At 43.2% G+C, this 25,404-nt stretch overlaps 1 protein-coding gene across 6 annotated transcripts in view; it reads right to left on the bottom strand.

Moving 5' to 3' along the window:
• The window catches only part of ARID1B (AT rich interactive domain 1B (SWI1-like)), a 407,074-nt gene that overhangs the window by 82,479 nt on the left and 299,191 nt on the right, over positions 1-25,404 (bottom strand). For all 6 annotated transcript variants that reach the window (XM_014545060.1, XM_014545058.1, XM_014545059.1 and 3 more), the window contains one exon: positions 12,349-12,592. In XM_014545060.1, the coding sequence (XP_014400546.1) occupies positions 12,349-12,592 (244 nt within the window). The remainder of the gene's footprint in view (positions 1-12,348; positions 12,593-25,404) is intronic.

The raw sequence follows: 25,404 nt of genomic DNA, 5'->3' as shown, positions 1-25,404 counted from the left end.
AGCAGCTATGAAATGCCACACACTGATGCTCACTCGCTTGGAGTCATTTCGCATCTACAACGGAAACACGCAGAGAAGTGCCGCGTGGCTGTGGGGCCCAGGGCCCTCGCTTTCCCACTGGAGGCGGCCACACGGCCAGTCCGGGCAGTTGATGCTGCTTCTGGATGCGAGGAGGGAGGAGAAGATACACGGCTTGGGAATTAAATAATGCAATTTGAGGAAAATAAGGACAGTGTATATAAATGTGGGACCAACAAATTTGCCTACTGGCATTATAGGCAACATCGTTTCTTTATATTTTCTGTTTAGATATGGAATTGCCAATTTAGGTGCTAAAATAATATGCTATTTTTTAAATGGTTTAAAAATTTACTCATTTATAATTATACAAAATATTGAGCGCTTTTTGTGTGTGATAAAACTGTAGACTTCTAAATCCTTGGCATAAAACAACTTTTAAAAAGTAAGAGTCAGAAAGCTACAGCATTGAGGCACACACCTGAGGCTTCACACGGAGTGTCCAGCTTCTCAGGACACAGCCAACTCTTACACTGCTGTATTATCTTTTACTTAAAGGCACTGGGGCGGCCAAGGCGGGAGGCAGCGGCGATGCTCGCAGGGGTGTGTCCCTTCAGGAAAAAGTACAGCAGGGACAGGGCCTGGCTGGGCAAAGCGACACTCGTGGCGCAGACTGCGGAGGGGCAGGGGCTGAGCTCGGCCCTACGGGGCCTTGAGTGGGGCTCTGAGAGTGCAGGGTGCAGACGTGCCTCGAGTATTCTCCATCAATTCTTTTATTTCAGATGTTAAGTAAACGTTCAGCAAGGATCTTTCTCATGAACAGGTGCTTTTATCTTCGACTGGTCACTGTCAAATACCTGGAGCCTATCTATATATATACAAGGCTAAGTGACCGACTGTGCGACCGGCTGGTACATATGACGCACACTGGCAATTTAAAAATAAACGTTGACTCATGCATGTGCAATACATATAAAGCTCTCGCTGGCGCCAATCGCACGCATGTGTTTCTCCAAGCTGAAGTATTAACAGGATCTGCAGAAGGAGAGGTTGTTCTGATTCCAAGAATTGATTTGTCTCCGTCTGACACTGGCCTCCCATTTAAATTAATTCGAAGACAGTTTCCCGTGATGCCGGCATTTGCAATGACTATTAATAAATCACAAGGACAAACTCTAGACAGAGTGGGAATATTCCTACCTGAACCTGTTTTTGGACATGGTCAGTTATATGTTGCTTTTTCTTCAGTTCCAAGAGCGTGTGATGTTAAAGTTGTAAATACTTCATCACAAGGGAAATTAGTCAAGCACTCTGCAAGTGTTTTAACTCTTTTAAAAAAAAATATTTTTATTGCTTGCAGAGAGAAAGGTAGAGGGAGAGAGATAGAAACATCAGTGATGAGAGAGAATCATTGATCGGCTGCCTCCTGCATGCCCCCTACTGGGGATTGAGCCTGCAACCTGAGCATGTGCCCTTGACTGGAATCGAACCTGGGACCCTTCAGTCCACAGGCCAATGCTCTATCCACTGAGCAAAACCAGCTAGGGCAGTGTTTTTACTCTTAATGTGGTATACAGGAAGATATTAGAATAAGTTTAATCAATTTATCAGTCATTGTTTTTATCAATGTTGTTTTTAAATCATGTTTTTTTATATTATGTTTTTGTTGTTTTATATCATGTCTTTGTTGTTATATCATGTTATTGTTTATTAATCAATTTATATATTATTTCCATATATATTTTACTAATTTTCTTTCATCTCTGACACTTCTACTATAGAGAAAGGGCGAATAGCGGTATTAAGATATTTCTTCTAATTAATTTCCTTTCAATGTGCATGAATCCGTGCACCGGGCCACTAGTTATTCATGTGCTGCTCTAATCCAGAGTCCAGTCCTGGCTAAGATTCAATGCCCCTCCATCCAGCCAATGCTGACACCGGCGACTTGGAAAGTGGGAACGTTAGCTGGGTGATGACAAAACTCTCCAGTCAATCTGTTCTCAAGTGACCATTTTCTCTGAAGATAGAGTTACTTATTAATAATAGACATTTTTAAAAATAATGAGGTCATGAAAATTTTGGATAGTAAATAATTACAGAATTTTGTGACAACATTTGTGTGGCAGTTTCTGTGTGTGAAGGATGGGAATCAGGGTGGGATTACATACGAAGGTACCTGGTTAGATGGACAGATCGCAGGACCATGATTTCAGGTCCTGGTTTTAAGGGAAAGGAAGTAAAGTAACTCACAGTGAAATCTCCTTTGAGGGGGAGGGAAATGGAGTGACCCCATAAATTGTGAAGCATGACGGCAGAGCCCCCAGGAGGAAAGGTTATAGAAATAATCAATGTTAGAACTCCCTTTTCTTGAATTCTGGTGTATTCCAAGAGAACTGTGAGCTCTTCAATTTGGCCAACATTCATTGAGCACCACTTACTTGCCAGGTACTGTTCTTGGCCCTGGGCATGAAAAGGAAACATACTCGCTGCCCGCAGCGTCTCCCGGGCTGGGTACTGAACCACGGGGGACAGCTGGGCTCTCTGGGACAGGGAGGGATCATGGGAAAGACAGTGGAGTTTGGTCTTGAGAACTAAGTGGGAGTTTGCCAGGCTGGGAGGGGCGGGCAGATGTTTCAGGCAGCGGGGATTGGATGTAGGAGTGGAGATCTGACACGGGGGATGGGCGGCAGTGTTGAAACGGAATACTGAACACGTGCCCTTGTCCACTTCTAATGAAAGCAATGATACAACATAGAAAAACTACACACGAGGTTCAGATCTCTAAGAACATTCTTGCCTTTTTTCAAGTAGAATTTAATATGATTCTTAGATTTTGTGTGAAATGAACTGAAAGAAATAATGGTGAAAATAGGGGATTCTATTACTAACCGAGTTAGGCCCGAGACTGTGAAAGTTATTTTATCACAGAAATTTTTTTCCTGTGACATTATGACATTATGATTTCAACTGAATCACAACTTATTTATAGAAAGTCAAAAAAAAAAAAAAAAGAAAAGAAAAAAAAGCTGTTTGTCCCTAAACTCTTCTATGAACTAACACATGATTATAACTGGGAATATTAACTTCCTTTGAAACACGCCCTCAGGGCAGGAGGGCAGTGTGAGGCAGTACTGGACACAGTGTCTCTCCAAACCTAGAAACCTCTTCTTCGCATGGCTTCTAGAACCCACACACCACTTGCTGCCCATGGTCTCTATGTCTCTGGGGTCCGAGGGCGCAGCCCTCAGAATTCTCCTGCTTCTGACCTTGGCTATAATGTTAACCTGGAGAGAGAGCTGTGAAGAGGATGGCGCAGTGTCCCTCCCGGTCAGACCAGGTGGTCAGCATCCCCGGGCTAGCCCAGCTCCAGCCTTTCCCCAGGACGTTCTGTGTAGCCAGCACTGAGAAGCCTGACCTCACTCATTCCCTAGGTCAGGAGTTCCCAGACCAGAGGCTTCTTTCTAGCTTCCAGAAACTTGCTGCAAATGCAAATTCTCCAGCTCCACCCCAAACCCACTGAATCAGAAACTAGGTTTGGGGCCCAGCCACCTGGGCTGTCCCAAGCCCTCCAGGTGACTGTGAAACAGGCTGGGTGCCCTAGGTGATCCCCTCGGGAACTCTAATGACTCACAGATCTACTTCTCCAGCCTACACATCCCGAGTCCAGACCCCGCTGCCTATTCAAATCTCCCTTCAAATGTACGACAGGCATCTCAATGTAACATGTTCAAAACCATATTCTGGATCCCCCCTTCCCAAACTTGCTCCTTCCTTTGTCTTCCACTGTACAGACCAACCATTTACCAATTTCTTGAACCAAAAACTTTCTGCCACTACCGCTACTCACACATGTAGCCACGCCCAGCCCTCCCTCCCCTAGGGACTGCAGGAGCCTCCCAGCCACTCTCCCTGCTTCCTCTCTGGCTCCTGAGTGTATACTCTGCACTCAGCAGCCAGAATGTCCTTTTAAAGCCTAAACTGGACCATCCCTTCCCTGCCTTCTACCTCCCAGTGGCGCCCCATCACACGTAAAATAAACACTGACTCCTAATCATCACGCACGAGGGCCTAAAGAAGCTGGCTTTGGTCGCCTCTAATCTAACTGCCTAGTGATGTGTCCCCATCTCCCCCTCCCCACCACACTTCAGCCCCAGTGACATCCTGGGTGTCCCCTGCCCACATACCAACCACATTACTCATTCAGGCCTTGGTACTTGTTCTTTGCTCTGCCAGACGTTCACATGGCATGCTTTTGGCCTTCATTCACTGAAACCATAGTTCAAATATCAGTGGTTAGAGTGTTGGACCGTGGACTGAAGGGCCACGGGTTCTGGCATGCTTTTGGCCTTCATTCACTGAAACCATAGTTCAAATATCAATTTCTGCCCTCGCCGGTTTTGCTCAGTGGTTAGAGTGTTGGACTGTGGACTGAAGGGCCACGAGTTTGAACCCGGTCAAGGGCATATATCTCGGTTGAAGGCTTGATCCCCCGCCCCAACTGGGGCATGTGCGGGAGGCAACCAATTAGTATGTCTCTCTCACATCGATGTTTCTCTCTCTGTCTCTCCCCTCCCTTCCACGCTCTCTAAAAATCAAGGGGGGAAAAAATCCTCGGGTGAGGATTAACAAAAAAGATTACAAATATCAATTTTTAAAAGACACCTGCCCTAATCACTGCTAACTAAAGAAGCAACCTGATTCTCCCTCACCACCCCCCAATAAAACCTGACAGTAAATTATATGCTTATTTCCTGTCTTTCTCATGAGAATGCAAGCTCCCCGAGGACAGCACCCTTTGCCACTTATGTTTAGTGTGTTTCCCCCAGTTCCCAGGAACATGCATGCAGCACAGATGCATTCAGTACCTGCTGAATTAGTGAAAGAGAACAATAAGTTCAGAAAGGAACAAAGTGGGCAATTTGAGTTAGTTTGCCTTCCTCAGGAAATCACCTCATTTATCCGATAGCAAATGGGCAACATGCTGCTTTTCAAAAAATGCCAAATGTATTAATCCAGTGAATTAATACATTTGGCACCCTTGGCAAGGTCACTCTTGGCATTCAGCTATATGCATTTAATATAGTTTGCAAGTACAAACTCCTATGTCACTTTCTGTTTAGAAGGGAGAATATCAACATTAACATCCCCAGTTATATAATTTATAAACATGCAGATGTGGATTATTAAAGATTAATGCATTTTAGGATTCGTGTCGGCATTCCGTTTGTCTCATGCCGAAACCAATTCTGTTCTTCATTAGTCAATGACAACCCATATCACCCTGTTATGGAAGAGAAATCAAAGGTGCAAGTGTGTGAACTGAAACTAAGTGATGAAACTGATTAGTAAGAGACTTAACGGCTATAATCAATCAACACATCATCATAATCCTGGCACCGGGGTTATCAGAACACAGGGCAGTAACAACACTCTCTGTAAGGGTTTTGTTCCGTTCACCACTGCTGCTTACTCCCTTTAGGAATATCCTAACACAGATCGAAAGTTCCTGAAATCAACAGTGGAAACATCTTGACTGTAAGTACTATTTATTTTATCACCATTTTCCCAATGATTTTGGAAACTTTTACTTCTATGCTGAAATCTGTTCAACAAGCTTTTGTACCCATCAATCCCGACGACTCCTTCGCACTAAAGACATACATACAGCAGGTCAACGCCATAGCATTGCAACAGCGGCATCCCATGGCTGAGTCGAGAGCCACCCTGTTCAGTTCATCTCAAGTTCAGAGTAGCGGCAGTCCACTCAGCTCAAGAAATGAAAACAAACAGTAAGCAGGGCATCTGAAATGCTTCCTCAGTGAACAGCGTAGAAAAAGAAAGGGGAAGTGGGCCTGGTCTGCTGGGGTGACCAAGAAACACATCCGTCACTGCTTGTCTTATAAGGCACAGAATGTAGCCTCGGCAACACAGACCCTGTATGTTCATGGGCAAAAGACCAAATAAAGGGAACGAAATGAGAGGGAGCGTAAACTGATCTGCGTAACTCAGTTTTAACTAAGAGAGTAGCAAAGCCACTGGGAATGGGCATTAGGAGAAAATCCCAATGATCTCTGATTCCTGAATGTGGGGGAAGGAGAAGCAGAAAAGGCTTCATTTGAAATTTGTTGAAGTGGGAGAACCGAAAAGATTTCTGCTTTTGAAAAACGGAAGAAATGCTCATCCCCCAACGATCAGAAAAACCTGGCTTGGGCCAGGAGGCACCTCCAAAGGGAAGAGCAGCTGCTTCAAACGCAAGGAACCTGCCCCGTAGAATCCGCAGAACATTCATCGCCACAGGACTGAGTTTCTACAACCCGGATCCTGGCCTGGACTTTAGGGGGAGGCGCTAATAACTGGTCCTAAACCACACGGAGCTGCAGGGCATCTCCCTAAAGGCCAAACACACCATTGCTTTCTTAGGTGCTGCGAGGCACCATGTGGAAAAGATCTGCAATTCCTGTTTTCTATAACACACAAATATTTTACTTTCTAAGGGAAGAAAAATACTGGCTGAAGTTCTCTGGTTGGTAGAACTGCTGAAGTGATGTTTTCTGGCTGCCTCGGATTAAAAACACGGATGTATCAATGGCATTTTGTGTTTGAGAGTTTTTTTCCTGCTCAGCTTGCCAATAAGCAGCATGCATCTTCCTTACAACAAGCTGTTGCAGGATTTCTACTTCACGAGAAGCCAAAAAAGAGCCCGTGATGCAGGTTTTAAAGTAAGATTATCAGGGCGGGTGACTGCAGGCTTTCTGATAAAAAAGGTGTCATTATGTGCAAAGCCACCTTAGATCCTACTAGTACTATCACTGCTGGAAACTAGGTCAGAAGCACTTACACAGAGAAAAAACCTCATAATTTTACCTTGAATTTGATTAAGCAACAATAAATTAAAAAGTGGAAAATTCAGTTATGTAGGATGGATAAGGCTTGATCCTAAGAGTTCAAAATATCCAGGCAGATAGATTAAAAGGAGAGAAACCCTGGTTTGTACCCTCCGGTGTTCATTTCATAGGCACTAATCTCGACAAATTAGACCAGGAACCACCATTTCCTCTCTAAACTCCTTCCTGCTCACTCCAGCCTATGACTAGCTCCTAGCTGCAATTCATTTTTCTCTTTCCCATTATAACATCCTTCCAAATCTGCTTGTCTGAATGTCAAATTAAGCATGAAAATCTGTTTTCTGACCAGAATTTCTTGTCGTTTGTGCAGTTACAGCAGCTCCCACCGAAACAACTCCGCTCTCAGCTGCTGAGCGGGCAGGGCTGGGGAGCAACACGCAGGACATTCTCAATGCGCCCTAAAGTTGCCCAAGGACCGCTGCCCATATTGCATCTAATGGGTGCCGCCTTTTTGGACTCGCTCTTTGGGGTCCTAGATCTCCCCAAGGGCGGGACTTCCTTGCGGCTGGTTGGACACTGGAGGCCTGGCTCACCCAGGACTGACCTGACAACGCTTCAGAGAATCCGGCTCAGTATGGAGTGACCGGTGCTTCCTGAGGGGGAGGACCGCCTCTGGCAAAGCCATTTCCACAGGCGCTCAGAACCTGTGCCCCTTTTAGGACAACAGCTAAGTAACTCGCCAGGGATGAGTCTGCATAAGTGAGGGGCCGGAGCCCCAGATGCTGCGCCCGGGGGGAGGCAGGTGTGCAGGGGTGATCACGGGGACACGCTGCAGCTGCCGGGACAGGGAGGGCAGGAGGGCTCCTGGAGAAGGAGGATGAACAGAACACGATCAGCCCCTGAACTTCTCTCCCCTAATCTCTCAGGTCCTGACCCTCGGCCAGTGTGGGAAGGGGAGAGGGGAGGCAAGGCCTCAAACAGCAGAGCACATAAACTTAAAAAGGGGAGTTTCCTTCGCTGGAACTTTATTTTTGTCTGTGGCGGGTAGGAAGATGTTGTCCCTGCTGAGTCTTCTCATCATAAACACCGAGGGCTGTGCAAGAAAAAGCATGGCCAGGAAGCAATGGCTTCTGTCGTGACACTGATGTGAATACCTGACTCCGTATCTTTGGTCCTAATCTACTACGGGCAGCAGTCCTGCTCTCAGGTGAGAGTGACAGCACCACCTAAACCTGGACTTGGCACAAACGCTAAAATAAAGATGGGAACCTATTCAGGGATTCGTTATTATCCTGCATCTGAAGGACTGTGATGCACTGTGCTCAGCAGTTTAAACACTGAAAGGTTTCACAGACGGAAATGTTTATCAGGCTCTGAACAGTTAACGTCCGCCTGCCCCGCCTCCCCTCCCATTATGTTCACCCTTCTTAATATTTCAACACGGTGGCTGCTTACAGCACATGAGGAAAAGCTGACACAAGCCTTTGGCCAATAAAATAAAACATTTTGGCTTATTTACATTTTTGCTTTGTTAGTAAACTGGAATGGCTGGCTCCGGCAGCGAGACCAGTGAGATGAACATGCACTAAATCCTGCCACGCGGTGCTGCGTCAGCTTCTGCTGTGCGAGGACCATCAGGCCCCGAGGAGACCCACACGAGACAGTCACGCCCCAACAGTTTGTCCTCCTTAACCAAAGACAAGCACTGGAGGGTGTCACCCAGGAAGCGGCATCAGCATAGAGTGATGGGGTGATTTCTTAGAAGGGAAAAAAGGGTTACTATCATACATTTCAGAAGCAACTGCATCGAGTTTGGATTTGCTTGATTTAAATGTGTTTGTATCTACGTGCACATTACCAATTAAAAAGAGAGACACGTTTCATTTCTTTCTCTAAATAGAAATACACTGGTATAAAGGAGGGAGAAATGCAAACAACAAGTGAAAAGAGGAAGACTGACAATGGCCTGGGGGGACTGTATCCTCAAATGCTTGTTTACATTGAACACCCAGGGCTGCGTTCCCTACCTTCTAACTACAGGCGCTGCAATGCTGGAGCCCAGCAGCGTGCAAACAAAAGGAGACATCCATGTGGCCACTCACCACAGCCAATCTCCATCCTGCTCTGCAAAGAAGGCAGGAAGGAAAGCCCCGCTGAGTGAGGGACGTGCCAGGCGAGCGGTGCCAGTGTGTCACAGCGGTTGTTCCCATGACACTCAGTGTTGTGAGGCGGCATGATAGGAGGGCACATTTGCAGTGGGCGGAGGGACGGTTTAACAGGCAAGAAACAGATTCAGCCACTTGGGATGCTTTCCTGGGCTTTGTTTATCTAGCCTCTGATACTTCTCCTTAGCTGTCAATCTCATTTACCAGGGCAGAGATGGAGGAAAATGATGCTCTTTTTCAGCAAACCCTGGGAAAGCAACACGAGGAAGAACCCCCACAACATTTTGGCTTTCCCTCACCCCAGCTATCAGCTACACAACAGCTGCGCATTTTAACAATGACTGCATGGAGACAATGATTGAGAGAGCCAATCTGTGACACATGGAGAGGCAGCAGCAAGATATGGTGGGAGGTAATGGGAGAGAAGTGAGGTCAGAAAACACAAGTTAGTTCTGGGAATGAGAGGAAGGAAGGGGGAGAAAAGAAAGCAAAAGGCTACATACAGAAAAATACAGGGAAATTCCAAACAGATGTTCCCAAAGCAGCAGTTTGCACATCTTGCCCTGGGTGGGAAACCAGGCGATTGCTCCCTGACCTTTTTTTTTTTTTTAAAATATATTTTTATTAATTTCAGAGAGGAAGGGAGAGGGAGAGAGAGAATCATTCATTGGCTGCTTCCTGCACACCCCCCACCGGGGATCGAGCCTGAAACCTGGGCATGTACCCTGACCAGAATCGAACCCGGGACCCTTCAGTCCCCAGGCTGACGCTCTATCCACTAAGCCAAACCAGCCAGGGCCTCCCTGACATTTTTATTTCATTGGTACAGACTCAGAAACAAATGACAATGTAGGCCCTGAGCAGTTAGCTTCCCAACACAAGTTTAAAATACAAACTATACACTTTAAGCATATCCAAGGAGGCTGGATGCTCTCTATTGAAAACCTGCTTTCCCAAGAAGTTAGCGAGAGAATGAGCTCGGTAGGTGCTGCCCTGCGGTGATGAGGAGCAGCCTCGTCCGCGATGGAAGCGCAGCCCACCGACCAGCCTGGATCCTGCACACGACACAACCGAGCAGCGGACTCCGACCAACTCCCCCCCCTGCTGAGCCACCTCCTCTACAACATGTAGCAGCACAGGTCCCAGTGAGTTCTCGTGTTGGGGCATGTGTTCTATAGCGCATCAAAATTCAAACAGGGAAATTTTACAGTTTCAAAATCCCCGTCTGGAATGATAAACCTATGGATAAAACTATCAGACTGTGAACTACCCATGTCAGGGATTTTAAATGAAAAACTGTAATGTCTTTACCTCAGAAATGTCTTCATTTAGGATTAGGAAAAGTCCTTTGACCCAATTCAAAAAGGAGGAGTGAGTTCCTCTTTTGACAAATACAGTAATTTACATAGAACTTTCCAATGTTTAGGTAGGTGATTCCTCAAAAACCATCTCAGTACCAAAATCTGCCTAAGGAATTCTGAAATAGAGAGTAATCACAGCTTTAAAATGTTAAAAGCAGACAAGCCCAGGTTTCAATTACCATGAGGACAAATATTTTTGAAAGAAAGGTGACATCAAACTGCCTCAATCAAAATGTATTAAAATTATATCTATATCCAAAATATGGATGATTCTTAGAAACATAATGTAGTCAAAACAGCCACTGTAGACGACCATGTGCGGCATGGGTGACCGTATGTCCTGACTTGCTCGGATCTCCCTGGTTTATGCCCGTTGTCCTCCTGCAATTATTAATAGCAACGCTTACCTGCTCCAAAGTGTGTCTCTCAGCTTGGATGATATGTTATATAGTCATTCTAAATACAATACAATTCTATAAAGCTCAAAATTAAATAAAACTAACAATATATACTCTATAGAAGTTTGTAATAAAATTCTTTAAAATCCCCCAAACCGAAGAGAATGATTAAAAATACACAGAGAACATCCAAGGCAGGGAGATGCACAGGGCTGGAGATAATGCAGGAACACACATGCAGATGTGCCATCGACAATAAACACTCCAATCCTAAAACTGCAGAGTGGGCTCACAAACATTCATCCAATAGTTATGTTTCATAATTAGCATGTTACATATGTGCATATATACGTTCATACACACATAACACATCCCATAATAAAGATTAGAAAAAAAAAAGGTGTAGCCCTGGTGGGGTGGCTCAATTGGTTGGACCGTCATCCTGTAGATCATAAGGTTGCCCATTCCATTCTGGTCAGGGTACATACCTAGACTGCAGGTTTGATACCTGGTGGGGGCACGTATAGGAAGCAACCGATCGATGTTTCTCTCTCACATCTCTCTCTCTGTCTCTCCCCCTTACCCTCTCTCTAAAATCAGTAAAATTTATTCTTGGGTGAGGATTAAAAAATAATTCATAAAAAAGGTATAAAATGGTAAAAAGGGTAAAAACTTCCATCCATACTTTCAAGATAATAGAATAAACTATCAGAAAATTTATCTGCAGTCCAATATCAATTCTGGTAGGTTAGTAAAAAGTGCTTTCTGGCAGCCGTCTACATCATGTTAGCAACATTTACACAGAAAAAAATGGCATCTACTTTGCTGATAAAGGAAAGCTTACTGCTTGGTGGGTCTGAATGAATGAAGTTCAATCTAAGAAAGAAGGATGAGGATGAGGCAAACGACAAACAAATAAATAAATAATCCTGAGCACACAATACAGGAAGCAAAAGATACAGAAATAGTAGGACCACTGAAATAGCTGAGTCAAGAGTTAGTTCACCGGAACACAAACGTCTTACGTCAAAATTAGAAGGTAATGTTTGTATCAGTAACAAGGCCTTGAGTGTATGCTGGCAAATTATGACACTGATAAGTATAAACACTATATCTATTTTAGAAAATAACTGCCACAGTATAAGTTAAATAGGACCTAAAAACTAAGGCCAATACTCGTCAATAATCTCACCCTTAGCGGCACTAATCAACAGAGATCTTATTTAACAGAATCATTACTAAACATATGCTAAGAGAAAAGAAGTAATTTCCTGGCATAAGTTTAGGCAAATGGGCAAACTGAAGATATCGGCGTGATTGGTGATTTTATTAATTGGGTGTTTATATTCATTAGTTGAATACCTTTAGGAACTGGGACTCTCGAACGCTTTGGTCATAATTCACAAAGTTATGCTCCTAATACGTGGTCCCATCACTAGATTTTTAAATAGCAACAATACAAAACAAAACCCCAAAACAATGGGATGTATATTGCTCTTGATGAACATGAGCTGTCTTTCCTTCAGAGTAAAAGCATGGTTATTTCGAAAGGGAATACCTGGAATACTTGCAGGAGAAATTGGGCCTGATCGTGACTGGTTGCTTCCTACAGGCGAGCCCACGGGAGAAGGCGATGGGCCCCCGGGGATGCTGGAGAGATGGGGGGATGCGTGTGGAGAGAAAGGCGACTGGGCCGGGTTGCTCTGATCCCCTTGGCTGCTCGTGGAGCCCGATGCACTGACTGCAGAGCTCAGGGTTGCTTCCGTTCCCGTGGGGAGGTCGTCAATGGAGCCTGACAGGTCCTGCGAAAGGAAGACAGCATGGATTTATAGAGGAACCTGTTCGGACCAACACCTGGTCAAAACCATTTGGAAATCATAACCACACCCCTCAGCAATGAAGTTTTCCTAGATAACACCCAAAATTCAGAGCATGGCCACTGTTATTAGAACACTTTACTCTCATAAGTTGAACCCATAAGATCTGATCTATCCTAAGAAGTGAGTAAAGTTGTACGCCATAAAACCATCCTACAAGCTTTGCTTTAAGCTGTCAGCTGGGCCAAACATTTTTAAATGACAAAAAAAAAAAAATCAAAAGAGTACTATTTTGCAATATATGAGAAATATTTGAAATTCAAATGTCAGTGCCTGTAATGTTTCAGTGGCGCACGGCCACGGCCATCCCTCTGCCTGTGGCTGCTCTCGGGCCACAGGGAGAGCAGCTGAGACAGAGCGCGTGGCCTGCAGGCGGGAGTATCAGCTGTCTGGCCCCGCAGCAAGAGCATGCGGCCAGTTAGAGCGCGGGTCCCAGCACAGCCTCCCTGCACGGCCCCCTCCTCAGGGAGGAGGGTGATTCCGGCCCAGTGCACAGTGATGAGTGTGCAGAGCTCCCCCAAGATGGGACTGACCCCACACCAACGTCTCCCTGGAAAGCGCCGGTGGGGGCCAGAGAGAACCTCACTGTCTCTGAAGGTGCCAACAGCCCTGGGAGCCCTGGGAGGGGAGTGTGGGCCCCACGTGGAGATGCGCTCTCCAATACCCACTGTGCACCAATACGAAACAAAGGCTCAATCAGACAAAATCATTTGAGAGGAAATATGCTTTTTGTGCTTTTTTAGAGGAAAAGAATTGGTCAATAACTAGATATAAAACCATGAAATTAAACACAGAAAAAAGACTTAACTTTTAAAAAATCATTAGATTCAATTGAAAAAATACTGAAGTAATTTTATGCAAATCTTTCTTCATAAAAAACGAATGGTTACTTTGAAATTTTTAAAATTCTCTGCACGACCTATAAATTCCTTCTTGTCCTCCCTTAAAATTCCACGTTCTGGTTGAGAAAGCGACTCGGATGGGTGTTCAGAGAGCACCGTTCAGGCAGCAAAGGCACGAAAGGCATCTCTGCTGTTCACCCGGCTGATCAAGGCAATTCCAAGAGAAACATAAAAACGGTGGCTTTCTCAGTGCTCACGTGTCATCAGAATTTCAGAGCTGACTAGACTCAGTGCAACAGAGGAGCAGTAAAGAGATATAATTCTATATTGCTGTTACACACACGCGTAACTTTTATATGTAAATTATGGAGAAATATTCCCGCCCTGCAGACATTAGGCATCCATATGTATAGCTATCTTACAACACGTTAATAAAAGAAGTTCAACAGTGGTTTAAACTTCCAGCCTCGTTAACAAAGAAGCTGTGTAACTAACACTCCTCTGGAGGACAATTGAGTCAGCAGGACACCGACTCCATTCTTCTTTTGTAAGCAGATCTATGACGCCTGCGAAGAACAGAACAGAGACCACACCGACCGAGGCACCTTCAAGCTACACTGCTCCCATTCACCCTGGGGAGCTGGCAGGGCAGGTAATGGCAGGGAGGTCGCTTCCAGGGGCCGGAGCCCCCACCCCAGCATTCCTTACATCCTTCCCCTTCGTGACGAGTGAGGGGAAGGCAGACTCCTGGGCTCATGCACAGTACATCAGTATTTTACCATGACAGTGTGGTTTGGCAAAATTGGGTTTTCAATATCTGAAATTACTCGGAATACAAAATGCCTTCCAGCACACCAAAAATAATATAACTCCTACCACTAATGGTTCATTTATTTTTAGAAAATCCGTGCTTAAAAAAGGTTTGTTTTACTTTAAATTTAAATGAAAGTTTTCTGCAAAGACTTTCCTCTGTAACCATTATCCCTCCACCCTGCTCATGTACAATTTTCATTCTAACCCAAGTGCCAAGTACAAGAGATTTTACTGTGCTTAGAATGAAATGCCACTGGGAGCAATAGCAATCCTACCAGATTCTGACAGGGGAAACGCTTATGAATTAGCACAGAGCACAAACAGGTATGTCCCTGATTCAATGCAGTGTGACAGGGTGGATGACACAGGAATGTACATGGGCACATGCCACCAAGAAGAATTTTTAAAGATCTACATATAAGTAAAATAGACATACAATATTACATATACAGACTGTATATGCTCCTCCTGAAAAATTAGCATTAATACATTATCACTTACTACCTCAAAGACATCTTTTGTTTTGATGTTACTTGATTTATCTAATAAGTTAGTTTATTCAAATATAAAATCAGTCACTGCTGGGAATGTCTTACTATCCTAAAGCACTGGGAATAAGTTGGAAAATTCTCCTCCCTTGCTTAATTAAATAAGTGGGCTTTTTAAAAAGCACACCAACTTCAAAATACTCTGCGTTGTGGCCTCGTCACTGAGAGAACTGCAGGGCTGCGCACATGTGGGCATCTGCTCAGAGGCGCCCCGGGAGAGCAGGAGGATAAACACTGCGTTAGAAACAGGCGATATTTCAATCAATGAGACCACGCAGGTCTCTGGTTTAAGGGTTTTAATAGGACACAGTTAATGATTTCTCTTGTGACTTCCCCTGGGTTTGAGGCACAGGTTAAGATGCCAGCCCAATGGTCTTTAGAAAAGTCTCTCATTCATTTTCAGAAGCAGAACTAGTATCTATTCTCCTCCTTAGAATACTAAGTATGAAATTCAGGTGGCAGTTTTCTTTTTCTCTCTCCAACTAGAGTCTACCCTACCTTTCTGAAAGGCAGGGACTCTGTGGGAGCTGTGGCGCTAAAGAGGACAGACTGACTGTCACTGAATGACAAGCTTCCTAGTAACTACAGCTGCAAACACTACACCAGGAAGCCAGCCCGTGTCAATATTTCTAAATATTTACCACCAATGCTCTGCTGAAAACTACTGACTTCGCTATTAAAATTTAGCCATGAATTCTCAGCCCTGTTCCCAATGACCATCCTGGAGGCCAAGCATCCAGTGTCATTAGATACTCGATTCTCTAGAAACACACTGTGAAGTCACTTCATGCCCCACCTTATTTCAGAGCTATCATTTGCACATGAGACACAAGTACACCCTGAAACCGATATTAGAATTGAGCCACTAATTTGACTGACATATATACACAAAAGGAAAAATATTTCACGATGACTGTTTAGAGGCTTCTTTTCAGCACACACCTATGTGTGATAAACAGTGTATTTCAAACCCTCGCCCCCCCAAAGTCCCTGCTGCTTTCATTTGTCTAGACAGCAAATGACTTAAAAGCTTTGACCTCCTGTCTCAATGAACTAAAAATTGCAAAGGCACAGAAAAGCAGAATCTACGAGGAAAATCTTTAAAGCACCAATTTTTAGGCTTAAAACATTTTCTTTCCAAGATGCTTTATATATCCTACTTTCTATTTAAACGTGTGCAAATAACAAATATTTAACTCTTCCTCACATTTGACAATGCGTGCAAGGCGTAGTCTTAAGATGTGTGAGGTCAATTGGTAAAATAACGTTTGATGTTAATTTAAAAACAGTGATAAGCAAACAATAAAATAAAATAAATGAAAGCAGTCATAAGCTCCTTAAAAATATTCATAAGCTTCACAAATGACAATCTCATATCCAAAGCCAGGGCTAACACAAGGATAACTAATGAGTCAAATATTCACTTTAAGAGAGGTAGTCATGAGCCACTTTTTGGGGAAATGGCTTCCACCTGATTCACTCCCATTCTTTCTCAAGCAAATACAGTGGGGCCTTGACTTACGAGTGTCCCGACTAACCGACTAACGAGTTTTTTGAGATACCAGCTGTCTCTCGGCCGATTTTTTGCATTGAGTTGACAGAGTAATTTGAGTTAACGAGCTCCTTAACGAGCTCGGTCTCGGAACGAATTAAACTCGTAAGTCAAGGCCCCACTGTATTCCATTCTGGGAACTCACTTTAGGAGGACATTTATAGGATAACCAGCTAAAGTGATACTTGACAGAAGAAGAATTCAGAGTGAAGCATACTCTCATAAGTAAAAATATTATAATGGTTATACTTCCTTTTGATTTTTAAAAATCAGCACCTAAAATTAAAAGCTAGCCTCAAAGGTCCTTGGGTTAAATCTCCCGATAGGAAATGTGCTGCCGTTCTAAACTTAGCATTGGTAAACAATATGAGTATGAAATATGCATGGTGCAGGGAATGTTTTTCCACTGCACGGGCCTCAGGGGGACCCTAAATTATTCTGTTTTGAACTCTGCCCAGGGATTCTCTGCTCTCCCACTATTAGCCGTCTTGCTGTTATGTAGGCTCGGAAGAACCACACACAGACCCTTTCACACAGTCCGGCAGTCTTGAACTTAAACATAATTTGGTAAGAACATGTATTTATAGTTTTCTTTTGGTTGTATGGTATTTGGGATTAAGGTTCATCTGGAAATAACGTACCCTCTGGTCACACGCTTAGGACCCCTCACAATGGCAATGATGATGAGCAGGGTCAGGACGATTTTAAGCAACGACTGTGCCGCCATGGCTTTAGCACCTCCTCAGTACCACAGACAGTGGGTACCGCTTCTTACGTGAGGAGACCACAGCATCTTGTTAGCTCCCGTCCATGGTTCCTACCGGCCCAAATGTTCAACTGATGTCACCACCTTGAGCCAAGCCCTCTCCTGACCACAAGTCAAGGCCCAAGTCAGAGCTGAAACACTAAAAAAGGCTCATGTATGAGCAGCTGCTGCCTTCACTATTCCAGGAGCAACGGCATTTTAAAGAATACACGTATTAATACAAATTACAGACCACTGTGAAATGAAAGCTATAGGGGGCGGGAGGGGGTATTTGCACGGAGAGGCAGCTCAGGCAGGCGCGCCTAGCTAAGGTTCGCAGGTGGAGCCATGGGATGGTGCTTGGTAGGAGGAGGTGGAGGAAAAGGTAGAGGGCAGCTTTTACACAAAGACTACATTTTATATTTAGGTTGCCTACAGCATGTGGTCTTGTACACTCCAATGTCCTTCTCTCATGGAGTCTCAATGAAGAGAGACGAACAGCCAAACAGCCAAATAAACAGCAGGAATTCTATGATGTGGAGAATGGAGCATGCGTCTTCGCCAGCCCACACTGGCCCAGCGCTGCCATCTGACAGGTCCAGACCAGGAGCAAAGATGTGCCCTTTGGACAAGGGGTGGGCAGGGGACCGGGGCAGAGGGAACCACGTGCAGAGACAGGAGGAACTATGGAGGGCACGCCACCTGGGGAGTGAGGAGGCTGGAGGATGAGCTGAGGCCTCCTGAGGGCAGCTTGAACAACCTCACATGCTGAGGTCAGGAACAGGGGCTTACACTTTTAGGACCAGGGAGCCACCAGAAGTCTAAAAGGCAAGCTTTAGTATTATTACCCAAGAAGGGAAAAATGCAGTGTGCTGCCAAAGAAGAAATGTCAAACATTTAAAAGAAAAAAAGACACAAATATGTTTTCAAGTGTTTATGAACACAGAGTATTTTTAAATCTATGTATTTTTAGCATTATATAAAATTTAACAAATAAGCAAACAACAACAATGACAACAAAAAGTGCCTAAATAACTGTAGGCCAGGTTAAATAGTAGTGTGCTTTTAGGCCGAAATCATTTCATGAGTCTACATCGTCTTCCTACTGCTCATTTCCGTTATATTTGAGAATCAATGAATAAAGCGAGGAAGGATATGTACCTTGCCCTTAAAACAGCACACTGGTGTCTAAAAACTAATTATGAGAATATAGTACAGAGTATACAGGTTAAACTCTTAAACCATCTACTCTACTCCCAAAGCCCTGGGGATGACTCCCAAGATATCAGTTACAAAGGGGAAACCAGCGAATGGCCGAAGGAGGGAGAGTTCATGAGTGGGTGCTTTGAAATATCAATGCCAGGTGAGGAATGATATGTATGAATGACCCAGGTGCTGTGAAAGCAAACTGACAAACTAACAAGATCCGTAAATAAGTGAGATTTCCAGTCTGTCTACTGATAGCAGTTTTTATTGCTGAAAGTGTCTCATAAATCCTTAGAACAGAAAAGCAATGAGCACCACCTTTTGCATCCCTCATGATAAAAACACTACTGTTTACCTTAGAAATACAATGCTTAGCACGTAGCAATTCTGCAAATAAAACTTAAAAATAAAAAGGCATGAACCCCCAGGAGACATTTATTTCTTCAGCACATAGCAATGAAATACTTTAAAACGGTAAGACCTATTGGAACTGCAAATAAATGAGCAACCTAAAAAATAAAATAAAACGACAGAAAAGCACACAACTCACACACTGTACTGAGTCTACATGGAATAAAGGGAAGTTTTATTTGTAGACAGGAACTTAGTTATTTTGACATTTTCCCCAGTCACATGAACCGTATAAACAAACATACTTGTTCTACATCCTTCACTGGATTTTTAAAAACTTTTTATTTTGAAATGACTTCAGACTTACACAAAAGTGGCAAAGACAGTACTGTTTCTACATACCCTTCCCCAGCTTCCCTACATGGGAACATTTTCATACTAACCATGGCACACCCATCAAAACTATGAAACTGACATGGGCACAACACTATTAATGCAACTGCAGATAATTTGTATTTTACCAGTTTCCAGTCACATCTTTTTTCTGTTCCAGGATCCAACCCAGGATAGCTCATTACATTTATTCACCATGCCTCCTTCGTCTCCTCCAACCTGCAACAATTTCTCACATATTTCCAAGCCCCCCTCCAAGTACTTGTCAGGTATTTTGTTGAATGTCCTTCAATCTGTGTTTGTTTAGTGTTTTCTCATGATTAGGCTAGGCTTACAGATTTTGGGAAAACAGCACAGAAGTGAAGTTTCCTTACATAGGAGCACATCAGGGTATGGCATCAACATGATTTATCAGGTGATGTTGACTTTGGTCACTTGGCAGGTCTCTCCACTGCCAAGCTACTCTTCTTCCCTGCCCCTGCTCCATTCATGAGAAAGGAGTCACCAAGCTACTCTTCTTCCCTTCTCCTACTCCATTCATGAGAAAGTAGTCACCAAGTTACTTACTCTTCCTCCCTGCCCCTGCTCATTCATGAGAAAGGAGTCACCAAGTCCCGCTCACACCCAAGGGAGGGAATTAAGCTCCACCTCCTGGCGGGGGAGTAGCAAAGAGCTCGTGGAAATTAAAACCATACATTAAAACCACCAATAATTAGTAAATATTTGGGGGAAATAGACACAGCCATGTATGTATCCTGTTTGTCCTGGAAGTACTGCCCATTAATTTTAGCTTTATCTGTAGGTCTTGCCTGCAGCAGTACTCTGTTGTTCAAATGTTGATTTTTCTACTCCATTTCTCCTACTTTATTTAGAATTCTTCTTCAAGGAAAAGCTGTCCTATCTCCATTCATGTTTACACAATCAAGACAATTATTTCTCTTACATGCATTTTTTGTGTGCAACTTAAGTTCCTTTATAAGATGATTAGTTGATACTCTTGTCAACACTAAATGATAGTGATACTTCCAACTGAGATTTCACGATTATAAAATATTGGAGAGAAGAAGATATGTACTTCGTGCTTTCCCAGACACAGCTGGTGGAAAAATAATTTAGTATGGCCACTTCGAGCAATAATCTGTAATCATCTTATAAAGCTGAGATGCATTCATCCATGACCCGGAAGGTCCACTCCTAGGTTTACCCTTGGGCACATGTACATAAGGAGAGAGATAAAAGCGTAGAAGCACTGTTTCAGTACTGTAATAGCAAAAAATTGGAGGGAATCTAATTTTCCAGCAATATAAAATATCTACAGATGTATCCAGAAAAGGGATACTATACAGCAGTGAAAGTGAATGAGCTAGAACTAAAAGTATCAATATAAATCTCATAAACAATATTGAAAGAAAACAAACAAAAAAACCCAATGCGGCAATATGTAATTCATTGAGGAAAGAAGGCAAAGGACAGTGGTGGACCATCAACATGGTTGTGTAAATTCAAAAAGTCTAGAGCAGTGGCAGTAAGCAAAGTTTGAATGAGACAACGAGAGTGGGTACCGCTGTGGATCAGAAGGGAGATGGGAAATACAAGAGAGCAGGTAGGATAAGTTCATGGTCTTCCTGACATCCAACAAGCCACCAGGGCACCTGCAACTTGAGCCACCTGGTCTTACTGAGGTGAACCTCTGCCCTGCTCACTCCTCAAAGCCCTACTTCCCTCCAGGGCCAGCTTTTAACCCCTGGGCAAGGCCTTCCCGGACTCAGGCCAGAATGAGCTCCAGGTCACATTCATGTACCACAGAACGTCTCGGTTGAGTTTAATGAATTGATCACATCTGCCACAGGGCAAACGCTGGGGGAAGACGACTGACATTCAGTCCCCAGCTCTGCCACTTATTAACGGACCGTGGGAGACATACTTAACCTTTCCGTGTTTCTCCTTCCTCATCTATAAAGCGGGAAACACTAGTAACTGCTGAGAAGAGCTGTGTGAGAATGAAATGAGAAATTATAAGTAAAAGGATCAGTGCAGCAAGATCTCCATAAGTGCGAGCTGTTTTCACTATTAACCACAAGGGAGAGGCTGGGGGACAGGGAGCCCACACAGTGTGTAAGGGTGACACAGTGCAGGAAAGCAGTGGTTTCGGGAGGGAGTGGCCGAGTGAAGAAGAGGCAGGGAAATGTGTCCTCCGTTTTACTAATTCTGGTGGATACTGACAAAGGCTTGCAGGCCCTGCTGGAATCGGGTTTGAAAATGAAACCCCAGACAGTAGCAACCAAAAGAGAAAGGGAATTCTGTGTGAGAGGGGCAGGGTTGTTTTTTCCCATTTTTCTGGCGACTTAGCTGGATCAATCATTCATAAGCTCTTTAATGAGCAAGTCAAGGACTGCCTGCACTCTGTTTATGAACACAGACTTTCAACAATACTTTATCAATGACATTACAACAAACATTCTAGCACTGGAAAGTGGCTAACAGCAGAATGATAAGAAAAACACCCCAAATGACTCACAAGGAATCACAAATAACAAAATGTTACCACAGAGACTACTATGCTGAAAGAGCTGGAGGTAAGAGGGATTGGAAGCTTGGTGCCATCGCTGATCCGAGGTGGGCAAGACAATCGAATCTTGATTCGGTCATAACATGGGGGCTTACTTTGTCAATGGGTCAATAAAATGAATAAAGCAAATGATAAAGAAATTGTGAAGAACATCACTTTTAAAATATAAGATGGTATTATTTCTTGGTGCTAAGTTATATATTAGACACAGACTTCAAATCGCTCATTTTAAAGAGTAAGTTTGAAATAGAAAAGAATAGCAATGAAACAAACATTAAGGCCACATAAATTCAAATCCAATTTCCTTCCTTAAATGCAATATCTCCCTTTATAATACTGCCCCCAAACCCAAAGACAGGGTTATTTCATTTCTTTAGTAGTTTAAAATGATCATGTTAAAAATACGAAGAAATATTATGGGTTCCATATGCAAAAAGCTGAAAATTTCAATATTTTCACAGAAATCATTTTTAAGACTTCAAATTCTTTAGAGAAAAGTAGGGAATAGAGATTTTTTTACATGATTACAGATGAAATGCTTTTTATTTTATATTTTTAAATGAAATTCAACACATTTAATACTCCCAACATCAAACCTTAAAAAGATGGACTTTTTTTATTTTCGGTTATGATTCACAGACAACTTAGATAAGAGGGTCCCCAAGTGAGTTGTTTTTCGTCTTTGCACAGGGGCCAGCAGCTGGTCACCTAACACCTCAAGTGCTCACACTCGAGCACAATTTTATATAATTTCTCCTAAGAGCATAAAACACATTACTTCAAACACTACTTCTCAAAATAAGGTGGTCATACACCTCTGCAGGGTTTTGGACAGAAACTTTCAATAGCGATGATGATGATGATGATGACGATGATGAGCTCAGTAAGGGCTGGAATCAGGTCTTGAAGGCCAGCCTGTTTCACACTCAGCCACACACCTCTCAGCAGAGCCATCTGGGTGCCACGCAAGTGTGAACTCACACTGTGAGTAACTATCCGGTGCCCTGAGCATGTTTGGGCCCAGGAGAAGAATAAAGAGTTCTCTGATGACTGTTTTAGTCCACATAAGGAAGACAGCATAAGCAAATTATGTTGCAGGATTCCACAAGGTGGAAGGCTAACATTCACATTTCCTTTGCCTTCTGATACATTTGAACAGGGGAGGGACTTAAGTAAGTTGACTTGCAAGCCCATCTCCTTGTCTAATTCCTCCTTATTGCAGTGAATCATTAGTTTCTAAATAAAATTGTACTTAAGCGCTGGTCTTCAATCTGAAATCCCGGTGAAGTGCTGTGTAGCTCCTCCCCAGTCTCCGCGTCCATCCCCTCCCCTCTAAGGAAGCTGCTTTTAAAGAGCATTCGTTACAGGTTCGTCTTCTTTTCCAACACTGGTATTAACCCATCAGAGTGTTCTTTTCAGCACTGGGGGGTGGGCTGGGGTGGTTGCTAAGAATCTGGGCTCTGGAATCTCACAGCTGATTCCCACCGAGCCCCTTCACTGGCTCCAAGGCTTGGGCAAAGGAGCCCTAGCTGCCTCTATTCTCATCTGTGTGCATGATGGGACCTCACAGTGTTGTTGGGAGAATTAAATGAGTTGCTGTACATAAAGCACTAAGCATGATGCCTGGCACCAGGTAAGTGCTCATTAAATATTTATGGTAATGTAGGTTTATAGTAACAACACAGCAGATAAAAGCATGAATTCTGGAGTAAGAGCAGTTGAAAATCAAGTCATGGCTCCATCATTTCTTCCCCCAATCTTGGGCAAGTTCCTTAACCTCACTAAGCCTCAAATTCACTATCCAAACATGGGGAAAATATTACTTATACCATGATGAGGATTAAACGTATTTATGAATAAGTATAAGCATACAACAAGTGTTCAGCAAACAGCTGCTATGTATAAAAACGCATCCATACATATATAAAGATATACACATATCAGACATATAGTTTGGTCTTTTTAACACTGTTTACAATGTGAAATGCATTTTAGTATGTGTTACAAAATTTGCAAATGACTTCTAGAAAAATGTGTGACTTCTAAAGGTAGCTGAGCAAACAGCAGTGGCCTGAATGCATCCTTCCATTCTGTACCAAGTATCTTCCAGAGAGCTGTGTCCTGGGCAGAGAGCACAGCTGGCTGCTAGCACCGCCCCTCTGTGAATGCAGAGTGACCGCTGTAGCCCTGCCTGCCAAAGAGGGCATCGGCCTTCAGCAGCAGCTTGTGGGGCCTTGGTTCAAATCTGCTCCATCAGCTCCTACCACTGAGAAGGAGTCAAGTGAAATAACATCCCAAAGCCTCTGTTTCTTCGCCTACACAATGGATCTCTGTCTCAAAGAGGCTGAGAGAACAAAATGAGTTTAATAAACATTAGCCACCATGCTTCTGATACTTATTGTCACAAAGTATGCAGGGAAATTTAAAACAACACTAGATGTTAAAATGGCAAAAAATTGGAAACTATATAAATGTCAATTTAGTATTTAAAAATACATAATTACTCAAAATAATGTAATTTTTATTGAAAAGATTATTGAGTGACAATCAGGTACAGCCAACAAACACCATGATCAAATTTATGTAAAACAGTATAAAATTACATAAACATATATACTTATGTGTACATATAAAATGCATGTATGTAGTTTTTAATGCGTAAGATGTATTAATTAATGATCAATACAATTTTAACAGTGGTTATTTTAGGTGATTGGATCTGGGAGGATTTTTTTCCTTCTTTTTTTGTACTTGAGCAGTTATTTTAATAAATGCTGAAGCTTTTTTGTAAGGGAAATAAAACCAAGGGGGCTCCTGGAGATTTGTAAGTCTTTAACACATAGTAGAACTTAATAAACAGTATTATTTTATTCCCACGCTAAGGCAAACAACCAATGGACTTTAAAATAAACCATTCAAAAGATGGGAAACAGTTGAATAGCAGTAGTGTGAAATCATATTAGTATTTTCAGAAATGATGCAAAAGTATATATGGTAATGAAATGACAAGACCAAGTGCACAAACAGCAAATTATGCTCATATGTAGTCTTCATATTTTCCCAGGTTCAGATTTTTAATAAAATTTTCCTCACTGTCTCCATTAGCAAGTCTGTACATACTTGAGTAAAATGGCTGAGAAAACTTTTAAAAAATCAGATTTGATGTAAGTAGAACAAAGCAAAAATATAAACATTGATTTTAAGAGTATGGCCTTTTGATGTAGCAGGCCCCAGCCCAACAACCCAACCCTCTCAAGCCAATGAACACTCAACAAATACAGACACAGGTACTTCTGGGTCAATGGGTCCTACAGAACTTACTCCTTACAGAAGCTGGCATCTTGAACCCAGATTCTCAGAAGAAATAGAAGCCACATGCCTATCAACACGTTACACAGAATATAATACGCACGGTGACTCTGCCGTTGCACCACTGAGACAACAGGACCATTAGGAGGCAACACTGCCCACTGGTGCTCGAGACTTTGCGAGGCACCTCTGCTCTGCACCCTTCCACATGGAGTACTGCTGCCAAGGGTCTGGTTAAGAGTTACATGTTCAACATTGTCCATTTTCTTTTACTTCCAAAGAAAATTATTATCCCATATAACAAAGAGCTAATATGCTAATTAGACTGGGCGGCTGAATGACCTTCTGAAACAACCTTCCGGAATGACCAGTGACCAGAGGGCGGGGGGGGGGGGGGGGAAGGAGGGGG

This window comes from Myotis brandtii, unplaced genomic scaffold, assembly GCF_000412655.1.
Source record: "Myotis brandtii unplaced genomic scaffold, ASM41265v1 scaffold395, whole genome shotgun sequence".
Classification (NCBI taxonomy): Eukaryota; Metazoa; Chordata; class Mammalia; order Chiroptera; family Vespertilionidae; genus Myotis; species Myotis brandtii.
This window is presented reverse-complemented; position numbering and strand designations above follow the sequence as displayed.